The 20,770-nt window shown below is 35.6% G+C and overlaps 1 protein-coding gene across 1 annotated transcript in view; it reads right to left on the minus strand.

The window, feature by feature from the left end:
• Nucleotides 1-20,770, minus strand: part of RNF17 (ring finger protein 17) — a 111,556-nt gene that overhangs the window by 26,241 nt on the left and 64,545 nt on the right. Inside the window, exons 23-26 of the mRNA XM_057490477.1 lie at nt 14,098-14,197; nt 12,941-13,053; nt 9,795-9,925; nt 8,200-8,363 (exon numbers count right to left, since the gene is read on the minus strand). Of these exons, the coding sequence (XP_057346460.1) occupies nt 8,200-8,363; nt 9,795-9,925; nt 12,941-13,053; nt 14,098-14,197 (508 nt within the window). The remainder of the gene's footprint in view (nt 1-8,199; nt 8,364-9,794; nt 9,926-12,940; nt 13,054-14,097; nt 14,198-20,770) is intronic.

Consider the following 20,770-nt stretch of genomic DNA (forward strand, 5'->3'; position numbering starts at 1 on the left):
TAGATCCTCTCAAATGCCTTTTCTGCATCTTTTGATATGGTCATGTGATTCTTTAGGTTGTTGATGTGATGGATTACGTTAATTTTCAAATGTTGAATCAGCTTTGTATACTTGAGATAAATATGATTTAGTCATGATGTATAATCCTTTTTATACATTGTTGGATTTGATTTGCTAACATTTTGTTAAGAATTTTTACATCTATGCTCCTGAGGATACTGGTCTGTAGTTTTCTTGTAATGTCTTTGCTGTTTTTGGTATTATGGTGATGCTGGCCTCATACAAGTTAGAAGTATTCCCTCTGTTTCTATCTTCTGATAGAGAGATATTGTAGAGAACAGGTAAAATATCTTCCTTAAATGTTTTATAGAATTCATCAGTGAACCTATCTGGGCCTAGTGCTTTTGTTTTGGAAGGTTATCAATTATTCAATTCAATAGATATAGACCTATTCAGATGGTCTATTTCTTCTTGTGTGGATTTTGGCAGATTGTGTCATATAAGGAATTGGTCCATTCCATCTAGGTTATCAAGTTTGTGGGTTTAGAGATGTTCGTATTCCTTTATTATCTTGTAATGTGCACAGGATCTGTAATTATATTCTACCATTTATGATACTAGTAATTTGTGTCCTTTCTTTTTTCTTAGCCTGGCAAGAGACTTTTTAATTGTATTAATCTTTTCAATGAACCAGCTTTTAATCTCATAGATTTGCTTTCTTGATTTTGTGTTTTCAATTTCACTGATCTCTGCTTTAATTCTTCTTTTCTGCTACTTTGGATTTTGTTCTTTTTCTAGCATTCTAAGATGGAAACGTAGATAATGGATTTTAGATTTTTATTTTCTAATATGCACTCAATGCTATGATTTTCCCTTTTTGTATTGCTTTTGTTGCATCTCACAAATTTGGTAAGTTTACATTTTTATTTAGTTCAAAATATCTTTAAATTTCTCTTGAGATTTATTCCTTAATGACCAGTATGCTATTTAGAAGTTTGTTGTTAAATCTCCATGTATTTGGGGATTTGCCAGTTATCTGTTACTGATTTCTAGTTTAATTTCATTCTGGCCTGATGGTACTGATTTCTTTTCTTTTAAATTTAAGGTGTGACTTATGGCTTGTACTGTGGTCTACCTTGGTGACTGTTTCATGTGAGCTTGAGAAGAATGTGTATTCTGCTATTTGATAAAATAGTATGTACATGCCAATTATATCCAGTTGATTGATGATGTTTTTGAATTCAACTATATTCTTATTGATTTTCTGCCTGTTCAATCTGTCCAGCTCTGCAAAAGGGGTGTTGTTGAGTTCTCCAACTATGACAGTGGGCACACCTATTTCTACTTGAAGTTCTATTAGTTTTTGCTTCATGTAGTTTGACTTTCTGTTATTAGGCACATACACATTAAGGGCTGTTATGTCTTCTTGGAAAATAAGCTCCTTTATCATTATGTAATGCCCTTTATTCTTGATAACTGTCCTTGCTTTGAAGTCTGCTCTGTCTGAAATTATTATAGCTTCTGCTTTCTTTTAATTAGTGTTAATATGGAATATTTTTCTTTGTCGATTTACTTCTAACCTTCATGTATTTTTTTGTTTTTTTCATTGATATACACTCTTATGAAGATTTCACAAGAAAAACAATGTGGTTATTACATTCACCCTTATTATCAAGCCTCCCCCCATACCCCATTGCAGTCACTGACCATCAGTGTAGTAAGATGCCAGAGTCCCTATTTGTCTTCTCTGAGCTATAGTCTTCCCCATGACCCCACACACACCATGTGTACCAATCATGATACTCCACAATCCCCTTCTCCCTCCCTCCCCACCTGCCCTCCCCTACCCCTCCCCTTTGGTAACCACTAGTCCCTTCTTGGAGTCTGAGTCTGCTGCTATATTGTTCATGCAGTTCCGCTTTGTCATTATACTCCACAAATGAGGGAAATCATTTGGTATTTGTCTTTCTCTGCCTGACATTTCATTAAGCAGAATTTCCTCTAGCTCCATTCATGTCATTGCAAATCATTCATGCTGTTGCAAATGGTAGGATTTGCTTTTTTCTTATGGCTGAATAGTATTCCATTGTGTATATGTACCACATATTCTTTATCCATTCATCTACTGATGGACACTTAGGTTGCTTCCATTTCTTGGCTATTGTAAATAGTGCTGCGGTAGACATAGGGGTGCATATGTCTTTTTGAATCTGAGAAGATGTTTTCTTTGGGTAAATTCCTAGGAGTGGAATTCCCAGGTCAAATATATTTCTAGTTTTTTGAGGAACCTCCGTATTGCTTTCCCCAATGGTTGAACTAGTTTACATTCCCACCAGCAGTGTAGGAGGGTTCCCCTTTCTCCACATCCTCACCAGCATTTGTTGTTCCTAGTCTTTTCTATGTTGGCCATCCTAACTGGTGTGAGGTGACATCTCATTGTGGTTAATTTGCATTTCCCTGATAATTAGCAATGTGAAGCATCTTTTCATGTGCCTGTTGGCCATCTGAATTTCTTTGGAGAAGTGTCTGTTCATATCCTCTGCCCATTTTTTAATAGGGTTATTTGCTTTCTGGGTGTTGAGGCGTGTGAGTTCTTTATATATTTTGGATGTTAACCCCATGTCGGATATGTCATTTACAAATATATTCTCCCATAACATACGATGCCTTTTTGTTTTGCTGATGGTGTCCTTTGCTGTACAGAAGCTTTTTAGCATGATGCAGTCCCATTTGTTCATTTTTTATTTTGTTTCCCTTGCCCGAGGAGATGAGTTCAGGAAAGAGTTGTTCCTGTTTATATTAAAGAGATTTTTGTCTATGTTTTCTTCTAAGAGTTTTATGATTTCATGACTTACATTCAGGTCTTTGATCCATTTTGAGTTTACTTTTGTGTATGGTGTTAGACAATAATCCAGTTTCATTCTCTTGCACGTAGCTCTCCAGACATGTATTTTTATGTATAGTGTTGGGTGTTGTTTTTTGACCCATTCTGACAGTATCTTTTAATTGGTACATTTAGACCATTGATTTTCAAAGTGATTACTGATATAGTTGGAGTAACATCTAACATACTTGTTACTGTTTTCTATTTGTTGCTCTTTGTTCTTTTTATTTTTCACTATTATTCTGCCTTGTGGCTCTAACTAAGCATTTTATATTCCATTTTCTCTTAGCGTATCAGTTGTACTTTTTAAAAAACTTGTTTAGTGGTTACTCTACAGCTTGCTAAAATACACAGTTACAATGAATCCAAATCCACTTTCAAATAACACTATACCACTATTTGGGTAGTGAATACCTTGTAACAACAAAATAATCCTAATTTCTCCCTTCCACCCCTTGTATCATTGTCATTCATTTCACTAATACATAGTATACTTAAGCATATAATGTATGATACACACAAAAGCATATGTAGTTGAATAAATTACTTTGAACTATTATCTGTGAGATCACTGAGAAAAATATATTTCATCTCCACTTATTCCTTCTTTCTTTTTATGTAGATCTGAGTTTCTGACCTGTATTATTTTCCTTCTGTCTAAAGAGTCTCTTTTAACATTTCTTGAAAGGCAAGGCTACTACCAACAAGTTATCTCAATTTTTCTCTTAGACATTATTTATCCTTCAGTTTTGAAAAATAATTTCAGAGTACAGAATCCCAGGCTGGTGAGTTTTCCTCCGATTTTAACTATTTCAATCCACTGTTTTCCTGCTTGAAAGGCTTCTGGGATGTTGGGTGAAATTCTTATCTTTGTTTCTCGAAAGGTGAGGTGTTTTTTCCTCACTTGAATATTTTTTCTATAACTTTGGTTTTTTGTAGTTTGATATTACACACCCAGGTGTAGTTTTTGGGTTTTGCTTTTTTGCATTTATACTCTGGTGTTCTCTGAACTCCTGGGCCTGTGGTTGGTGTCTGACATTAATTTGGGGGAAATTCTGTCATAATTGTTTCAAATATTTCTTCTGATTCCTCTCTTTCTTCTCCTTCTAGTATTCCCACTATTTGTATGCTATGCCTTTTGTAGCTGTCTCACAGCCCTTGAGTATTTGGTTCTGGTTTTTTTTTTTCAGTTTTTGTTCTTTTCACTTTTAGAGGTTTCTGTCCCGTAGCTTAGAGATTCCTTCATTCTGTGAACAGTGTAGTAATAAACCCATCAAAGAAAGGCATTCTTCCTTTCTGTTACTGTGTTTTTGATCTCTACATTTCTTTTTGGTCCTTTCTTAGTATTTCTATCCCTCTGATTACATTGCCCATCTGTTCTTACATGCTATTTGCTTTACCCATTAGATCCCTTACCATATTAATCATAGTTATTTAAAATTCCCATTCTGATCATTTCAATATCCTTGCCATGTCTGGTTCTGATACTTGCTCTGTCTCTTCCAACAGTTTTTTTTTTTGCCTTTTAGTACTTATTATAATTTTTTTCTTTTTTAAAAAAAATTTTTATTGAGCTATTATTGACATATAACATTATATTCATTTCAGGCATACAGCATAATGATTTGATATTTGTGTATATTGTGAAATGATTACGATAGAAAGTCTAGTTAAGAATCCATCACCATACAAGCCGCAAATTTTTTTTCTTGTAAAGAAAACTTAAGATTTATTCTCTTAGCAACTTTCAAATATATATAACAGTATAATTAACTAGAGTCACCAGGCTATACATTACATCCCATGACTTGCTTATTTTTTGCTGGAAGTTTGTACTTTTTAAACCTTTTCAACCATTTCCCTAGCCCTACCCCCACCTATGCAACCAACAATTTGCCATCCATGAGCCTGGTATTTTTTGTTGCTTTTTTTTTTTAAGATTACACAAAAAAGTGAGATCACATGGTATTTGTCTTTCTTGGCCTTATTTCACTTAGCATAACGCCCTCAAGATCTATCCATGTTGTCAGAAATGGCAAGATTTCCTTCTTTTTTTAAGACTGCATAATATTATGTATTTCATTGTGTGTGTGTGTATGTAATATATACATCACAAATATATAACATATTTTCTTTATCCATTCACCTACTGATGGACACGTATGTTGGGTCCATATCTTGGCTATTGTAAATAATGTTGCAATGAACATAAACATACACACATCTTTTGAGTTACTCTTTCTGTATCATTCAGATAAATATCCAGAAATGGAATTGCTGAATCATATGGTAGTTCTACTTTTAATTTTTTGTGGAACCTCCATACTGTTTTCTACAGTGGTTGTATCAATTTACATTCTAACAGTACACAAGGGCTCCTTTTTCTCCACATCCTCTCCAACATTTGTTATTTCTTGCCTTTTTGACAATCACCATTGTAACAGTTATCAGGTGATATATCTCTTTGTGGTTTTGGTTTGCATTTCCCTAAAGATTAGTGATTTTGAGCACATTTTCATGCACCTGTTGGCTACCTGTATGTCTTCATAAAATATCTTTTCAAATCTCTGCCCATTTTTTAATCAGATTGTTCTTTGCTACTGAGTTGTATAATTTCTTTATATATTTTGAATATTAACCTCCTATCAGATAAGTGATTTGCAAATACTTGTTCCCTTTTGGTAGGTTGTCTTTTCATTTTGTTGATGGTTCCTTTTGCGGTGCAGAGCTTCACAGTTTGATATAGTTCCACTTATTTATTTTTACTTTTGGTGCCAAACCCCCAAAATCTTTGCCAGGACCAATGTCAAGGAGCTTACCAACTATGTTTTTCTCTAAGAGTTTTATGGTTTCAGGTCTTACATTCAGATCTTCTATCTGTTCTGAGTTAATTTTTGAATATGGTGTAAGACAGTGGTCCAGTTTTGGTTTTTTGCATGTGGCTCTCCTGTTTTCCAACACTGTTTATTGAAGAGACTGTCCTTTCTCCATTGAATGTTCTTGACCCCTCTGCTGTAAATTAGCTGACCACATATGTGTGGGTTTATTTCTAGGCTCTTTATTCTGTTCCAATTGATCTATGTGCTTGTTTTGATGCCAATGCCATATTGTTTTTATTGCAGCTTTTTCTTGATGGCTGGACATGATGTAGTGTGTAAAAGAAAATGCTATAAATAGGCTTTTAGTAATATGCGAGTAAGGTGTGGGGGGGCAGGGAAGTCCTACAGTCCTACAATTAGGTCTCAGTCAGAGCCTTTGCCTCTGGACTGTGAACTTGACAGTTTTTCATTTCTTTGTTCTCCTCTCTTAGATGACAGGATGAACACAGTGGGCTGGAGCTGGGTATTTCCTTTCTCCCAAGTTAGTCAGACTCTGACAATACCCCAGGGGGTTAGGCCCTAGCTACCTAGTTTCTCCTGAGGGCAGGCTTTGTTAAGAACATCATCTCTGGCATATTTAAAAAATGGTTCCTTTTTCCCTCCCCCTGCTGGAATCATGAGGGGTTTTTCTCTTATATTTCTTAAGAGAAATAGAGCAAGCTCCTGGAAATAAGTCTCACAGAATTGTGGGGGGGCCTTCTGATGAATGGGTCTCTCTGGAGTAACTCTCAGAGCTGTCCACACTGAGTCGCCAGCAATTCCTTAAGTACAGTTCTGGTTGTGAGTCTCTGCGGCCATAAACTGTTGACTCCCTACATTCACCTGACTCTCTAATCTTTGGGGCAGTGGTTTGTCCTGTGTACTCCATCTCTTACAGATCCGAGAAGAGTTCTTCAGCTTTCTACCTGTTAGAATGGTATGACAACTTCCAAGCTCCTTACACGTGAAAACAGAAGTCCTCAACAACCCAGTTTTGAAATGCTTTTTTAGCTTTGATAATTCAATTGCTAAACTGTAGTAAGACTAGGGAATGTCAAGTTATTTCTTTTGCCCCAAATTAATGAAATTAACATATCACTGTTTATTTGGGTTGGCAATCAGCATTTTAATAAATGAAATAGAACTGAATAAAAAAATAACTGAGTATACCACAGATAGGGTGAATAGTTTCTCATAATGTTTATTAATGTGGATCATAGGACAAACTTTGAAAGCTATTAGGTTCAGGAATAAAAATTTATTGTGTATATGCAAAATGTAAAATGACTATGGAAAAAATAAAAAGTGACTAAAACTTAAATAAATGTAAAAAACAGAAATAAGCATGAGAAAAAACAAAGTTGGATTCCATATATGTAAAGTTCATGACATAATAAAAATTGAATTTTGGTTTACTTCTGTATTAAAGAAGAAAAGGGATTATCTGAACAATTCAAATATATGTGAAAATGGACTTATTTGCATATAAACACTCACTTGAATCTGTAAGCTTCCATACACTTAAATGTTCATTTTAATTGGAAAGCATTTTTACCTCTAGTAAAACCACTTAAAGCCTGTCATCTATCAGAAAAAGCTCAAGACTTAGATCAGAAATTTAGGAATCAGATGCTTGGATATGAATTCCAACAACACTACCCTGATAGGATAACCTTGGGCACATCATTGAACCTAAATTTCTTATTAGCAAAATGGGAATAATAATCTACTTCTATGAAAGTTAGGAACAAATTATAAAATATGAATGCACATGTGAAAAAGAAGTTTAAAAACCCAAAGTGCTATGTAATTGTTAGGGATTATCATCAAGTAAGTAATAAACTCCTGTGCAAGTAGAAACAAAAGACTTTTCTCCTTAATTTTTCTTCCCCTCCTAAGACTAAAATTTTCAAGTGCTGAATGTTTCATGAAGTGCTTTATCATTTTCATTGCTTTACTTAAGGAATTCATTATAAATAGAGGTATTTTCATCTATTATTTTTACATACACAGTTTTTCAAAGTACACAGCTCTTCCTGAAGATTTTGCATGAAACTCAGTATCATGCAAATACTATTTCAGTATTTTAGAAAGGTAAACTAGCTGGGCTATAAACAAATTTGCAAAGGAAATATGTAACATATTGGAAAACAAGCTGTTTTATTAACACTATGTATACAAATAGGGCTGCCAATTACAAATAAGTGGTACTATTAAACTACCAATGGCCAATTTCCACCTGGAAATGTTTTTGGTTATTCAGAGTAATAAATATACTTGAAAATAAAAAGAAAAGTTTTTTTTACAAATAAATGTGTAATGTATTTGACCAGTCTTCCTATAGGACTGAACTCAATAAAAGATGTTTTGATCAAACTTTCATGTATTTAGACTCAAAAGGCCACTTTAATTACAGCACTTAGCCTTAAAATAGTCACAAAAGAGTATCAGACTCACCCTGATAGTGCCACCAACAACTTCCATTACTTTGCCTCGATACCACATAGTATCAGATCCTCTTACTGCACAGGCCTCTCCCTTTTTCCAGAAATAAGGCTCCAAAAGACCAAGGCATTTTAAATTACTTTGAATTTCATTCATCATTTTTGTCAGTTCAAATTCTGAAGAAATCATTAAAAATAGAAAGCATTTAGGAAAAATTCCCTACTATTTTCACTATGAAGTCATCATCAACCTTTAATAATTTCACCACTTAGATATTATAAGGAAATTAAAAATCAATCCCCACATAAAAGTGCTTTAATGAAAATCTAATTCAGTCAAGTAGCTTCTATAAGTTTCAAAACATACTACTAACAGCATACAAATAATTATTATGATCTCTAGTTATAAATGCAAGTATTATTTTGAGAGTACAAGCATTATTAAAAGCTCTAAACACATACCAGATACCCTAGTATAAAAGAACTACCACTTTAAGGTAATGTCATTTTGACTAACACACCTCAGTACAACAAACAAGAAATATGTTACTTGATGCTTAGATAGAGCACAATGCTGGGGATATAAAGTTAAAATTCTAATTTTGCTAGTTACTGCTAATTGGCTTATCATTTCCAGAGTAAATATCTATCCCTATAAGTGATACCACAGAAGGCAAGCTCTGGAGTCAGTTCCCCTACCAGTTCTACCACTTCAGTTGCATGATCAGGGTAGTCCCTTTACCTACAATAAGCCTGTTTATTCTTCTGTAAACCTGGCATAAAAGTACCTATCTGCATTATCAGTAATTGGGGGAGTGGGGGTTAGATGTACAGCATCTAGCACATTGCCTGGCATGTAACAGTCAACCAGTTTTAGCTTTGACTATTTACAGATTGAGCAAAGCTTCTGGATTAAGTACTATTGCTAGAGGTCTCAAACATTTTTCACTTCTTCTAGAAAGCAAATGGCACAGATTTATTCTCTTCTTCAAATACAAAAGATAGTATTTAGAAGATCAACAAATGAGACAAAAAACTCAACAAATTCCTAGCTACTATACCCTTATCTGAAGGTAGACTTCCTAAGGAGCTAATGGAGCTTAAATCTTGTGAGTGCTGGAGTTGCTGAGTTACAAAGTAACCTGGCTGTGCCCAAGTGGTAGTAAGGATGCATCTCTACTTAAACCCAAGGAAATCTCAGGGAGGACCTGAACATTCTCAAAGGGCCCTGAATATCCGTTCAATTTCTTCTCAATTTGATTTGTAATCTTTTTTTCTCTCATTCTAAATGAATAAAATGTTTATGTTCTTTTTTCTTAGAGATGCCAAACTTGCATAAGTGCCAGTTCTGACAGATCTGGAACTAGTCCTATACTTAATCTTAGTTTCAATGTCTATCTATTTCCAATGTGTCAATAAATGATTTTTATGTGAAAACCACTTTTGTGCATTATTTCATTTAACCTTCAGAACATTCCTGTGAAAATGAGGATTAAAGAAGTTAAATACTTGCCCAAGGAATTTTAAACCATGTCTGTCTTGCTAGAATAATGGAGCTGTTAGCTGCTACTTTTAGTGACTAATCCCACATAATGTAAAAGATCTTACCTGATAATTTAGGTACCACAAATATAGTTCCATCATCACCAATGCAGCTGACTACTGCCTCAAATACTTTTATGTTAGGAATAGCTGGTGGTTTATAGCATCCAGTGGTTCTTGGTTCTAAAATTTTTTCCCTAAATTTAGACACATTGTGTTAACTAATATCAGCAGCCTTTTTGTCAGAGTCAAAATTAATTTTAATACACTTAGTAACTATGGAATCTTCTTGTTCCAGAGGGAGTTTCAGAGACTTCTGAGATAATGAATGGCTATTATGTAATTTATTAATTTTGCAATGTCAACAAAAGAATACATCTAAGTATGAGCAAATAAAAAAATTCTAGGCAAAACAATATAAAGCCAAGTTTGTTACATAAAAATGAACATACTTTAAATTATAATGAAAACTACTTAAAATTATAAATAAGCATGAAGAAAAAAAATTTTACTTAAATGTTTTAAATTCCTATCTTATATTTCATGCTATTCTCTCTTAAAATCTCATAATAAGCATCTCCAGGTATTACATAATTAACTAGATGTTATTAGGAAATATAACACCTTCAGGTTAATTCTAATTCACAGAGAGAACATATACACATAGCAATTTGTCAACATTCATGAAACAATACAAAGATAATATGAGTGCCTCAAGAACAGACCTGTAGATAATGGAACACAACAGAGAGCCTAGATATAAACCCATGCACAGTTGCTCAATTAGGAGCCATGAATACACAATGGGGAAAAGACAGCCTCTTCAACAACTGGTATTGGGAAAACTGGGCAGCTACATGTAAGAGAATGAAAATGGATCATTGTCTAAATCCATATGCAAAAGTAAACTGGAAATGGATCAAAGACATAAATGTAAGTCATGAAGCCACAAAACTCTTAGATGAAACATAGGCAAAAAATCTCCTGAACATAAGTAAGAGCAATTTTTTCCTGGGACATATCTCCTCAGCATCAAATCAAAACCAAATAAAAAATGAGCAAGTGGCACTACAGCAAACTAAAAAGCTTCTGTACAGCAAAGGACACCATCAGCAGAAAAGATAAGCATCCTACAGTATGGGAGAATATGTTTTTATGTGACTCATCTAATAAGCAGTTAACATCCAAAATATATAAAGAATTCATACACCTCAACACCCAAAAAATAAATAACCCAATTAAGAAATGGGCAGACATAAGAAAGAAACAAATCCTACCATTTGCAACACCATGGATGGAGCTGGAGGATATTATGCTCAGTGAAATGAGCCAGAAGGAGAAAAACAAGTGCCAAATGATTTCCCTCATTTGTGGAGTATAACAACAAAGCAAAACTGAAGGAACAAAACACCAGCAGACTCACAGAGTCCAAGAAGGGACTAGTGGTTACCAAAGGGGGGGGCGGGGAAGGGGGGTGGGGAGGGAGAAGGGGATTGAGGGGCATTATGTTTAGTACACATGGTGTGGGAGATCATGGGGAAGACAGTGTAGCACAGAGAAGACACATAGTGGATCTGTGGCATCTTGCTGCACTGATGGACAGTGACTGCATTGGGGTATGCGGGGGGACTTGATAATATGGGTGAATGTAGTAACCACATTGTTTTTCATGTGAAACATTCATAAGAGTGTATATCAGCAATACCTTAAAAAAAAAATGGGCAGAGGACCTGAACAGATGTTTTGCCAAAGAGGAAATACAAATGGCCAACAGACACTTGAAAAGATGCTCCATGTTGCTAATCATCAGGGAAATGCAAATTAAAACCACAATGAGATTATCACCTCACACTAGTTAGAATGGCACACTATCCAAAAGACAAGAAACAACAAATGCTGGCAAGGATGCAGAGAAAGGGGAACCCTTCTACACTGTTGGGACTGCACATTGGTACAACAGCTGTGGAAAGCAGTATGCAGGTTCCTCAAAAACTAAAAATAGAAATACCATTTGACCCAGGAATTCCACTCCTAGGAACTTAACCAAAGAAAACAAAATTCCCTGATTCAAAAGGATATATGGACCCTTATGTTTATTGCCACACTATGTGCAACAGCCAAGATACGGAAGCAACCTAAGTGTTCATCAGTAGATGAATGGATAAAGAAGATGTGGTACATATACACAGTGGAATATTATTCAGCCACAAAAAGAAAACGAATCCTACCATTTGCAACAACATGGATGGAGCTAGAGGGTAATTATGCTCAGTGAAATAAACCAGGTGGAGAAAGACAAATACTTAGTGATTTCACTTATTTGTGGAATATAAAAACACAGCAAAACACAAGGAACAAACAGCATTAGACTCAGACAATGAAGAGTGACTAGTGGTTACCAAGGGGAAGAGGTTGGGGCAGGTGCAGTGAGCAGGGAGATAAACAGGCACAATAATTCACAATCACGATATAAGGGATCACAGGGACTGTTAAACTGCTATGATGTACATATGAAAAGCACGATAAGATTGTACATTAGCGATACTTTAATAGAAAAGAAATGATAGGTGCAACAGGGTAAAGAAAAAAAACCACAAGATAAAAAAAAAGATCTTGTGTACGGTACAACGTGGCTCCTTGGAACATGCATTTACAATTCCAATATACCTTTATGTCTAGAAAAGAAAGAGAGAAAGAGGAAGCTAGGGCATACTGATCCTTCTTCTGGACCAATGGTACTTAAACCCTGAAGTTATTATCTGAAAGGATCATTAAATGTAAACATCAGTGAAGTACATTTTTGTTAGCAATTCCTGTTTCATAAAATACATTTTGTTATATATCAACCAGAAACTCCAATATAAAGCTTAAATATTTCTGTCTAAGCAATGATTCCAAAGGGCTCAGCTATGGTACCCACTATACAGATCTCCCTTTCTCTGGTTTATACTGTAAATGCCAAAGCAAAAGAGGAAGTATAGGAGCAAAAATGTCAGTGTGGGTTTAAACATGCAAAAGCTAATGTGCTTGAGTAAAGAAATTAGCAGTCATGAATGAATTTACTTCTGAGCGTGCTCCTCAGGGTTAGTTTACAAGTCATTTTTAAGAGCAAACAAGAAGTAATTCAGGTTTGAAAGCACACAGTTATGAATATTCACACAGGCAAATAAGAAGCTTCTATCACAAACTGATGTTAAAAAAAAAGTCTATACCTCCTTTGTCTCAAAGCCAAACCCTTTTTAATCAAATATTTAGAAACATCAACATGCTCTCCTTTTTCATCTATGCAGAAAATTTTCACAGGTAATGGCCACGTTATGTTTTCCTACAGTGATTTAAGAGCAGAGTAAATATGAGACACAAAAATGAAATCTTATAAACAATATACTTTCTATAGGCATTTTCTCCACATTTCTTGAAACCAGCGAAAAACATTTTCCAACCAAGTAATTTTGATATCAGACCATATCAGAGAGAAAATACCATGGAAGACAGTCAATGGGGACAGACAGTTATTTTGTGGTATGTGTCAGGAAGACCTCACATCAAGGTGAAATTTACCAAATTGGGGTGGGGGTAGGGCAAAAAAAAAACCATACTGAGAACTTTTTTTCATCCCAGAATGGGTGATGGAATATATATCATCAGTTAAAAGTTTCTCTATTCTCCTAAACTCTTTGCAAATTATAGAATTAAAATATATTTTCCCAAGTGTGCCTTTTTTCTTTACAAAAAGTAAAAGAATTATAAAACAAATGTTCTGCTTTATATGGATTATAAAAATAGAGAAAGTACATATAGTAAAAATAACATGTAAAAATTATTTATGTAAGAAAATTCTAAGCATTAATGCAAAAAATATTTCAAATGAGAAAAAAAGGGAAAAAATATTAAGTGTTCAAATCCCTAACTCATACACACACCTTTTATGACACAGTTTAACTAGAAGCCTAACTTTCCAGTTTATAAAGAATATCAAAAGGCTTTAGAAATTCACTCTGGCATATACACATTGCTTTTCTTTTTTTAATATACAAATGCATTTTTAATTAAAATAATTTTTATAATCAGAGTATTTAGAAAACCAGATAAGGCATGAAGAAAAAAATCACATCAATCTTACTTTCCTTGACATAAGACTGTTTTTTGACATGCAAACTATCAACTCAAGAATATCATTTTAGAAATGTTTTGATTCATTCATACATTTATGGGACACCTTTTATCAAACAGGTGCAATTAAGACCACAAGAGGTGCAAAAAAAAAAACCAAACTATTTTGCTGTTATTTTCTCAAAAAGAAAATAAATGGAACTGTAGAAAATACCAATGAAATAATCAGTATACATCTATTGTAACTGTTTATTGCACTACACACCTGTAAGATCATAGTTGCAACAGCTCCAGTTAGGTACAATGACAGGCAATCACAAGCCGTTGCTGTCCACCTGTCACTCCCACCAGTTGGTCTAAAACAAAAAATAGTGACAACTTCATAATAGCTAAAAATACAGAGGAGCCACCAAATATATACACACACCTTACATATATTTACATAAATATGTACATGCTACCTTATGTATACCTGTTCTGCAACTATCCTGAGAAACCTTGAAAAGCAGGTATGTCTTACATACTTTTTAGCTATTATATATATATATTTCATATGTGCTAACTATAAACTCAGAAAACAAGGGATTACATATCACGTGTTATGTGTGTTTGTACTGAGTTATATCTACCACCATATCCCTAGTGCCTAGGATAGGGTTGGCACATAGAAGGCACTCCAGAAGTATTTAATGAAAATAGAGAAAGTCCCTTTGCGATGATTCCATTGCCCTAACATTTTTGGAAGTTTTTTTCCAGGAATTTAAAGCTAATATGAATTACTACCCAGCTTTAATAATTTATAGAAAGTATACTTTTTAATATTCATGGTAAAAAGTGCTCAATAAATATTGACAAATTAATGAAAAGAAGAGTATCCAACTTCATCTATTTGAGTTTGCAGAGTTGAAATTGAGTAGCTTTAAATGTTTCTAAACTATAAAATCCACCGCCAAAGAGTAAAGAACTAGTACCACTCTACAAGTAACATAATGCAGGCTCTAAAAGCCTTCTAGATGTGGTTTCTAGATCAGGAGGTTCACTGCAGCCGACCCATCAGCTGAGTAAGTAACTGACTCAGCGAATCTTTTCATGTTCAATGGTTTATGTGAGTGAACTAATGAAATCAATTGTTCATGCAGTTTTTGACCAAATAGAACTTAATAAATATGCTACACTATTTATTTATTAAGCCCAAACAGTGTTCTTATGAATTAAGAGGCTAAAATTATGAATCCTAGAATTAGTTGTTTATTATGATGGTATACAGATAAAAATCAACATAACATTAAGATTTTACTATGACTATGAATGTAGATTTTGTAAATACTACCTCTAAAAGTACCTGAAATTATTTACAGCATTTAAAAAAATCTATGGTCTGTATCCATAAAATGGTTATGTTTCAGTTGGGAAGATAAGAAAGTTCTGGAGATGGAGGGTGGTAACGGTCACACAACTGTGAATGGACTTAGTGCTGTTGAATTGTACACTTAAAACTAGTAAATTTTATGTTATGTGTATTTTACCCTGATAGAAAAGCCATCTATGGCAAATATATCTCAGAGGGCTAGTAAAATATACGTTAGAGCTCCAGTTCTGAATTCAGACCTTGTTTATAATCCAAGTTCAACAGTTAGCAGATAGAATATTCTTGATAATAAAATTCTTAACCTCTTAAAGGCTCTATTTCTTTATCTGTAAATCATACTTTATCTATAGCTTAAAGGTTTGTAGTGAAGATTCACTAAAATAATGCCTGTAAGGCAATTAATACACAATCCAGAAGTGTTAAGGTTAGTGACTAAGAGACTTTTGAAATGACAGTATCCCACTATAGTCCATAAGATATAACTCAAGGTGTGTAAAGGAATATATTCTCTACAATACTGAGTATGATTAAGGGGTTGATGGAATTCTGTTCAATTGTTGACTGAGGTAGAAATGAACACTAGCATAGGATTTATGTGGTATGTGAACCTGAGACTTCCATTCCACGGCATTAAATTCTTTTAATTTAGGAAGAATTTATAGATATGGTTCCAATGGTCACTATTAGTAATCACAGACAATGTGAGAGGTGCCTGTAAATTGGAGACATGTTCTGTGCAAACAGGTGGGTTATGGAAATTACTGTTGATAAGCTCTTTAAGAACATTAAATAGATGTCTACCAGCAATTAAAGCTGAAAGGGATCACTTTAAGAACAAGGAATCTCATTCGCATCTCAATTTTTAAAAAATTAGGTTTCAAAACTGATAAATCAATGTCAGATTTATAGATGACCTTGGGCAAGGTACTTAATTTCTCTGTGTCATTTTCCCTTAATTGTTACACTGGGATAATAACAGTTCCCACTTAAGTGTTGTGAGAATTAAATGAACTAATACATGTACAGCCTTCTGTACATCATCTGCCCTAGGAGACAATAAATATTAGGTGTCGGTGTATAGTGTATCTGAAGTTCTCTCATGAGATCCTTGTGGTTAAGATAAATATAAGCTGGATAAACCTGGAATTTTAAATAATTCATTAAAGTCTTTATAATACTGAATGGGTCTTTGGGATCTTTTAGCTTTATTTGTGAGCCAATTTTTAATATTCCTTTTTGTGTCCATGTCTGAAAAATGTACACACATATGCATATGTGTATGTATGGTCATATGTCTTTTAGTCAAACAGTAGCAATCGGCTTAGATGGATTTGCTTCAAATAAGGTAGCAACTTTGAGAAAATCCCGAACTACAAGCTTTCTTGCTTGATTTGGTTAACTGTGGCTAGCACATCAAAGCAACAGGAAATTATCCTCTCATAGGCTTTAATTAATGATAAAGATGCTTCCCATGTTAAATTATATCTAATACTGCATGGTGAGTAATAGCTAAGATTTATTTTGCAATAGTTAATGACTCTTTTGAACCTCTGGAGGAAAGACCAATTAATTTTTGTCAACTTGTTACTTTAGTGACCAGATAATTCTAATTTTTGCCAACATTCAAATACACATGTGGCACCTGCTGGCTTTTAAAAAAATGTTGGTTAATAGTTCAAAATTTTAAAAACATTCTGTAGGCCAAATATATGGTGCATGCTAGTTGTGTCTGGCTCACAGACTGTAAACTGCAACCTCTGACACAGAGATATGAATTCAAAATTATAGATAATACACTGGAAAGGACAACCTAAACACTGAATAACCACATTTGCATTTCAAAACAGTGAAGTGAAACTTGACAAAAATAAATGTAATATTCTATATTCAGTGAAAAAAATCAATTATTTAAGTATATAAGATGATAGTTTCTTAATAGGTTCAAGTAGAAAAGGCAAGTGCCACACCTACAGAAGCCCTTCTAAGTGGGAAGTCCTTGTAAGGACATCAAGGCCTGTCTTGCTCCTCTAGGTCAGTGCTTAGCTATCAACTGTGATCCGTTTCAGCTGGTGATACCTTCTTTGAAGTACATGGGGCATGATAATTCTGGTATAGTCTACAAATGGATAGAGACAGACAATGCTTGGGATCTTTTACACGATCATTGTTTAGTAAAACTAAAATGTGGATGGAGTTACAGCTCAGGCCTCTGGGCTTTGACTAGTACTACAATTTTCACAAGTTCAATGAAAACTGCTTAAGAAATTCAATCCAACGCAACACAGCTCTGCAAAATACAAACTTAAAAATGATTAAAATATAAATGAACAGAAGTACATGTTTACAATTTTAGTGAGATCTGCTCAGAATACACATGAAATAATTCTTCCAACTTAAATCAGAAAACATTTAGAGAAGGCAAGCAGTAAATTTAGAAAAGTTACTTTAGGATTATTTGAGGAAACTACAGAGCCTGGAAGAAAAAGTCTAAGTGAAACATGAAATCTATCTTTTAATATCTGATGGTTAGAAGAGTCAAGAAGTTCATTTTGAGGCAAAAATGGGATGTGTGGAAGATATAGGCAACCAAGGTTAATGTAGTGTAAGCATATTCTAGTAACTGAAGCTGCTTGATGGGGAAACAAGCTCCTTAAGAGAGATGCTCCACACCACTGGGAATCAGCAGGTCCGGAACATCCATTTTTTAGGGCTTGTATAAAATAAATGAGTATCACATGTCTCTAAGCTCTTCAGATCCCAAGTCTAAGATTCTGTAATTTTTGTTACAAAGAATTGTATTTCTTGCCATGGACTTACTGGTGAAGTACAGTGCCCTAGAAGGAGGAATTGGCCACTTCTATATTTTTCAAACAGCTGAATATAACATATACCCATGGCTGAGTGTTCCTGTGACTCTTTTCCAGCCTGGGAAAACCATAAAATGAAGGTCAACACTGAGATCTATGATGAGCCATTTGGCTTTTACCAAAACAACATTTTCCTCCTAAATAATCTATTTGGAGTGTATTTTCCTATTTTCCTTTAAACTACACATATTTTTAGATTTTTCTTAACATCTGAACATTATCTGAATATTTTCTTAAAAATTTGGTGAGTTCGATTTGGGGTAGGAGCCCAGATGGCGGCATGAGTAGGACAGTGGAAATCTCCTCCCAAAACCTTATATATTTTTGAAAATACAACAAATACAACTATTCCTAAAATAGAGACCAGAAAATACAGCACAACAGCCAGGATACATCCACATCTGCGAGAACCCAGTGCCTCACGAAGGGGGTAAGATACAAGCCGCAGCCCAGCGGGACCTGAGTGCACCCCTCACCCCAGCTCCCCGGCGGGAAGAGAGGAGTTGGAGCAGGGAGGGAGAGGGAGCCCAGGACTGCTAAATACCCAGCCCTAATCACCCGCACCGGGAGCAAACACACACAGTGCGTGGTGTGCTGGATATTAGGGAAACAGAACAGTAAAACCTGCAAGAAGGTCCCTGCAGCCAGTGCCCCTGGGACAAAAGAAAAGCGAGTGCTTTTTGAAAGTCTTAAAGGGACAGGGACTCCACAGCTGGACGGAACTGTCCCAGTACACTCAGCCCAGCAGCTGGGAAACCCAGGGAATTTCAGGCGCCCCAGGCCCCTGGGAGGCAACGCAGCTCTGAAGCCCCTCACAGTGATAAACAGCCTCCATCCATTTCCCCCTCCGGCGCAGCCCTGCCACAGCAGGGGAGCAGCCTGAGAGCAGCTGCGCCCACAGCAGCCACCCAGAGCCTCCTCCACAGCCACCCGGGCCAGACTTAAAGGCCCTGACGGCGCGCAGCAGCCCAGCACAGAGGAAGCTGGGACAGGACACGAAGGGTCGCCATTCCTGCAGGAAAGCATACACGGCGTGCCTGCCTCTACCCATGGGGCACTGGGCTGACCCAATGACTGTGCTGCCCGCAGCAGCTCAGGAAATAAAACCGGAAGCTACTCCCCATGTGCAGGTAAACAGCACAGGCAGCACAGAAGGGCACGGTGCAGGAAGGGTTATTGTTCTCCGAGCTGACACACACGCCAACTGCCTACGACTACCTCTATGGCCATGAAAAGGCAGAAGAATTTGATCCAGTCCAGAATTACCCAGACAATACATGAGAGGGAGCCTGGGGAGATAGATTTAACCAATCTTTCTGAAAAAGAATTCCAAATAAAGGTCATAATCATGCGGATGTACCTGCAGAGAAATATGCAAGAGCTAAAGGATCAACTTAAGAGGGAGAATACAGAAATAAAACAATCTCTGGAAGGACTTAAGAGCAGACTGGATGAGGTGCAAGAGGCCGTTAATGGAATAGAAACCAGAGAACAGGAACACAGAGAAGCTGAGGCAGAGAGAGATAAAAGCATCTCCAGGAATGAAAGAATATTAAGAGAACTGTGTGACCAAGCCAAACGGAACAATATTCACATTATAGGGATACCAGAAGAAGAAGAGAGAGAGAAAAAGGGATAGAAAGTGTACTTGAAGAAATAATTGATGAAAAGTACCCCAAACTGGGGGAGGAAATAGTCTCTCAGACCATGGAAGTTCACAGATCTCCCAACACAAGGGACTCAAGGAGAACAACATCAAGACATAAAATAATTAAAATGGCAAAGATCAAGGACAAGGACAGAGCATTAAAGGCAGCCAGAGAGAGAAAAAAAGGTCACCTACAAAAGAACACCCATCAGGATATCATCAGACTTCTCAACAGAAACCTGACAGGCCAGAAGAGAATGGCATGATATATTTAATGCAATGCAACAGAAGGGCCTTGAACCAAGAATACTGTATCTAGCATGATTATCATTTAAATATGAGGGAGGGATTAAACAATTCCCAGGCAAGCAAAAGTTGAGGGAATTTTCCTCCCACAAACCACCTCTATGGGATATTTTTAAGGGACTGCTCTAGATGGAAGCACTTTTAAGGCTAAATAGAGGTCAACAGAGAAAATAAAATCACAGCAGAGAAAGCAGACCAAACAAATACTAATTAAAGGCAAAAAATAAAATCAACTACTCACAAAAGCAGTCAAAGGAAACACAAAAGAGTACAGAATAAAACACCTAACATATAAAGAATGGAGGAGGAGGAATAAGAAGGGAGAGAAATTAAGAATCATCAGACTGTGTTTACAATAGCTTAATAAGCGAGTTAAGTTAGACAGATAGTAAAGAAGCTAACATTGAACCTTTGGTAACCACGAGTCTAAAGCCTGCAATGGCAATAAGTACATATCTTTCAGTAATTACCCTAATGTAAATGGACTGAATGTACCAATCGAAAGACACAGAGGAACAGAGTGGCTAAAAAAGCAAGACCCATCTATATGCTGCTTACAAGAGACCCAGTTCAAACCCAAAGACATACACAGACTAAAAGTGAAGGGATGGAAAAAGATATTTCATGCAAACAATAGGGAGAAAAAAGCAGGTGCTGCAGTTATAGTATCAGACAAAATAGACTTCAAAACAAAGAAAGTAACAAGAGATAAAGAAGAACATTACATAATGATAAAGGG

This window comes from Manis pentadactyla, chromosome 2 (assembly GCF_030020395.1).
Source record: "Manis pentadactyla isolate mManPen7 chromosome 2, mManPen7.hap1, whole genome shotgun sequence".
NCBI lineage: Eukaryota > Metazoa > Chordata > Mammalia > Pholidota > Manidae > Manis > Manis pentadactyla.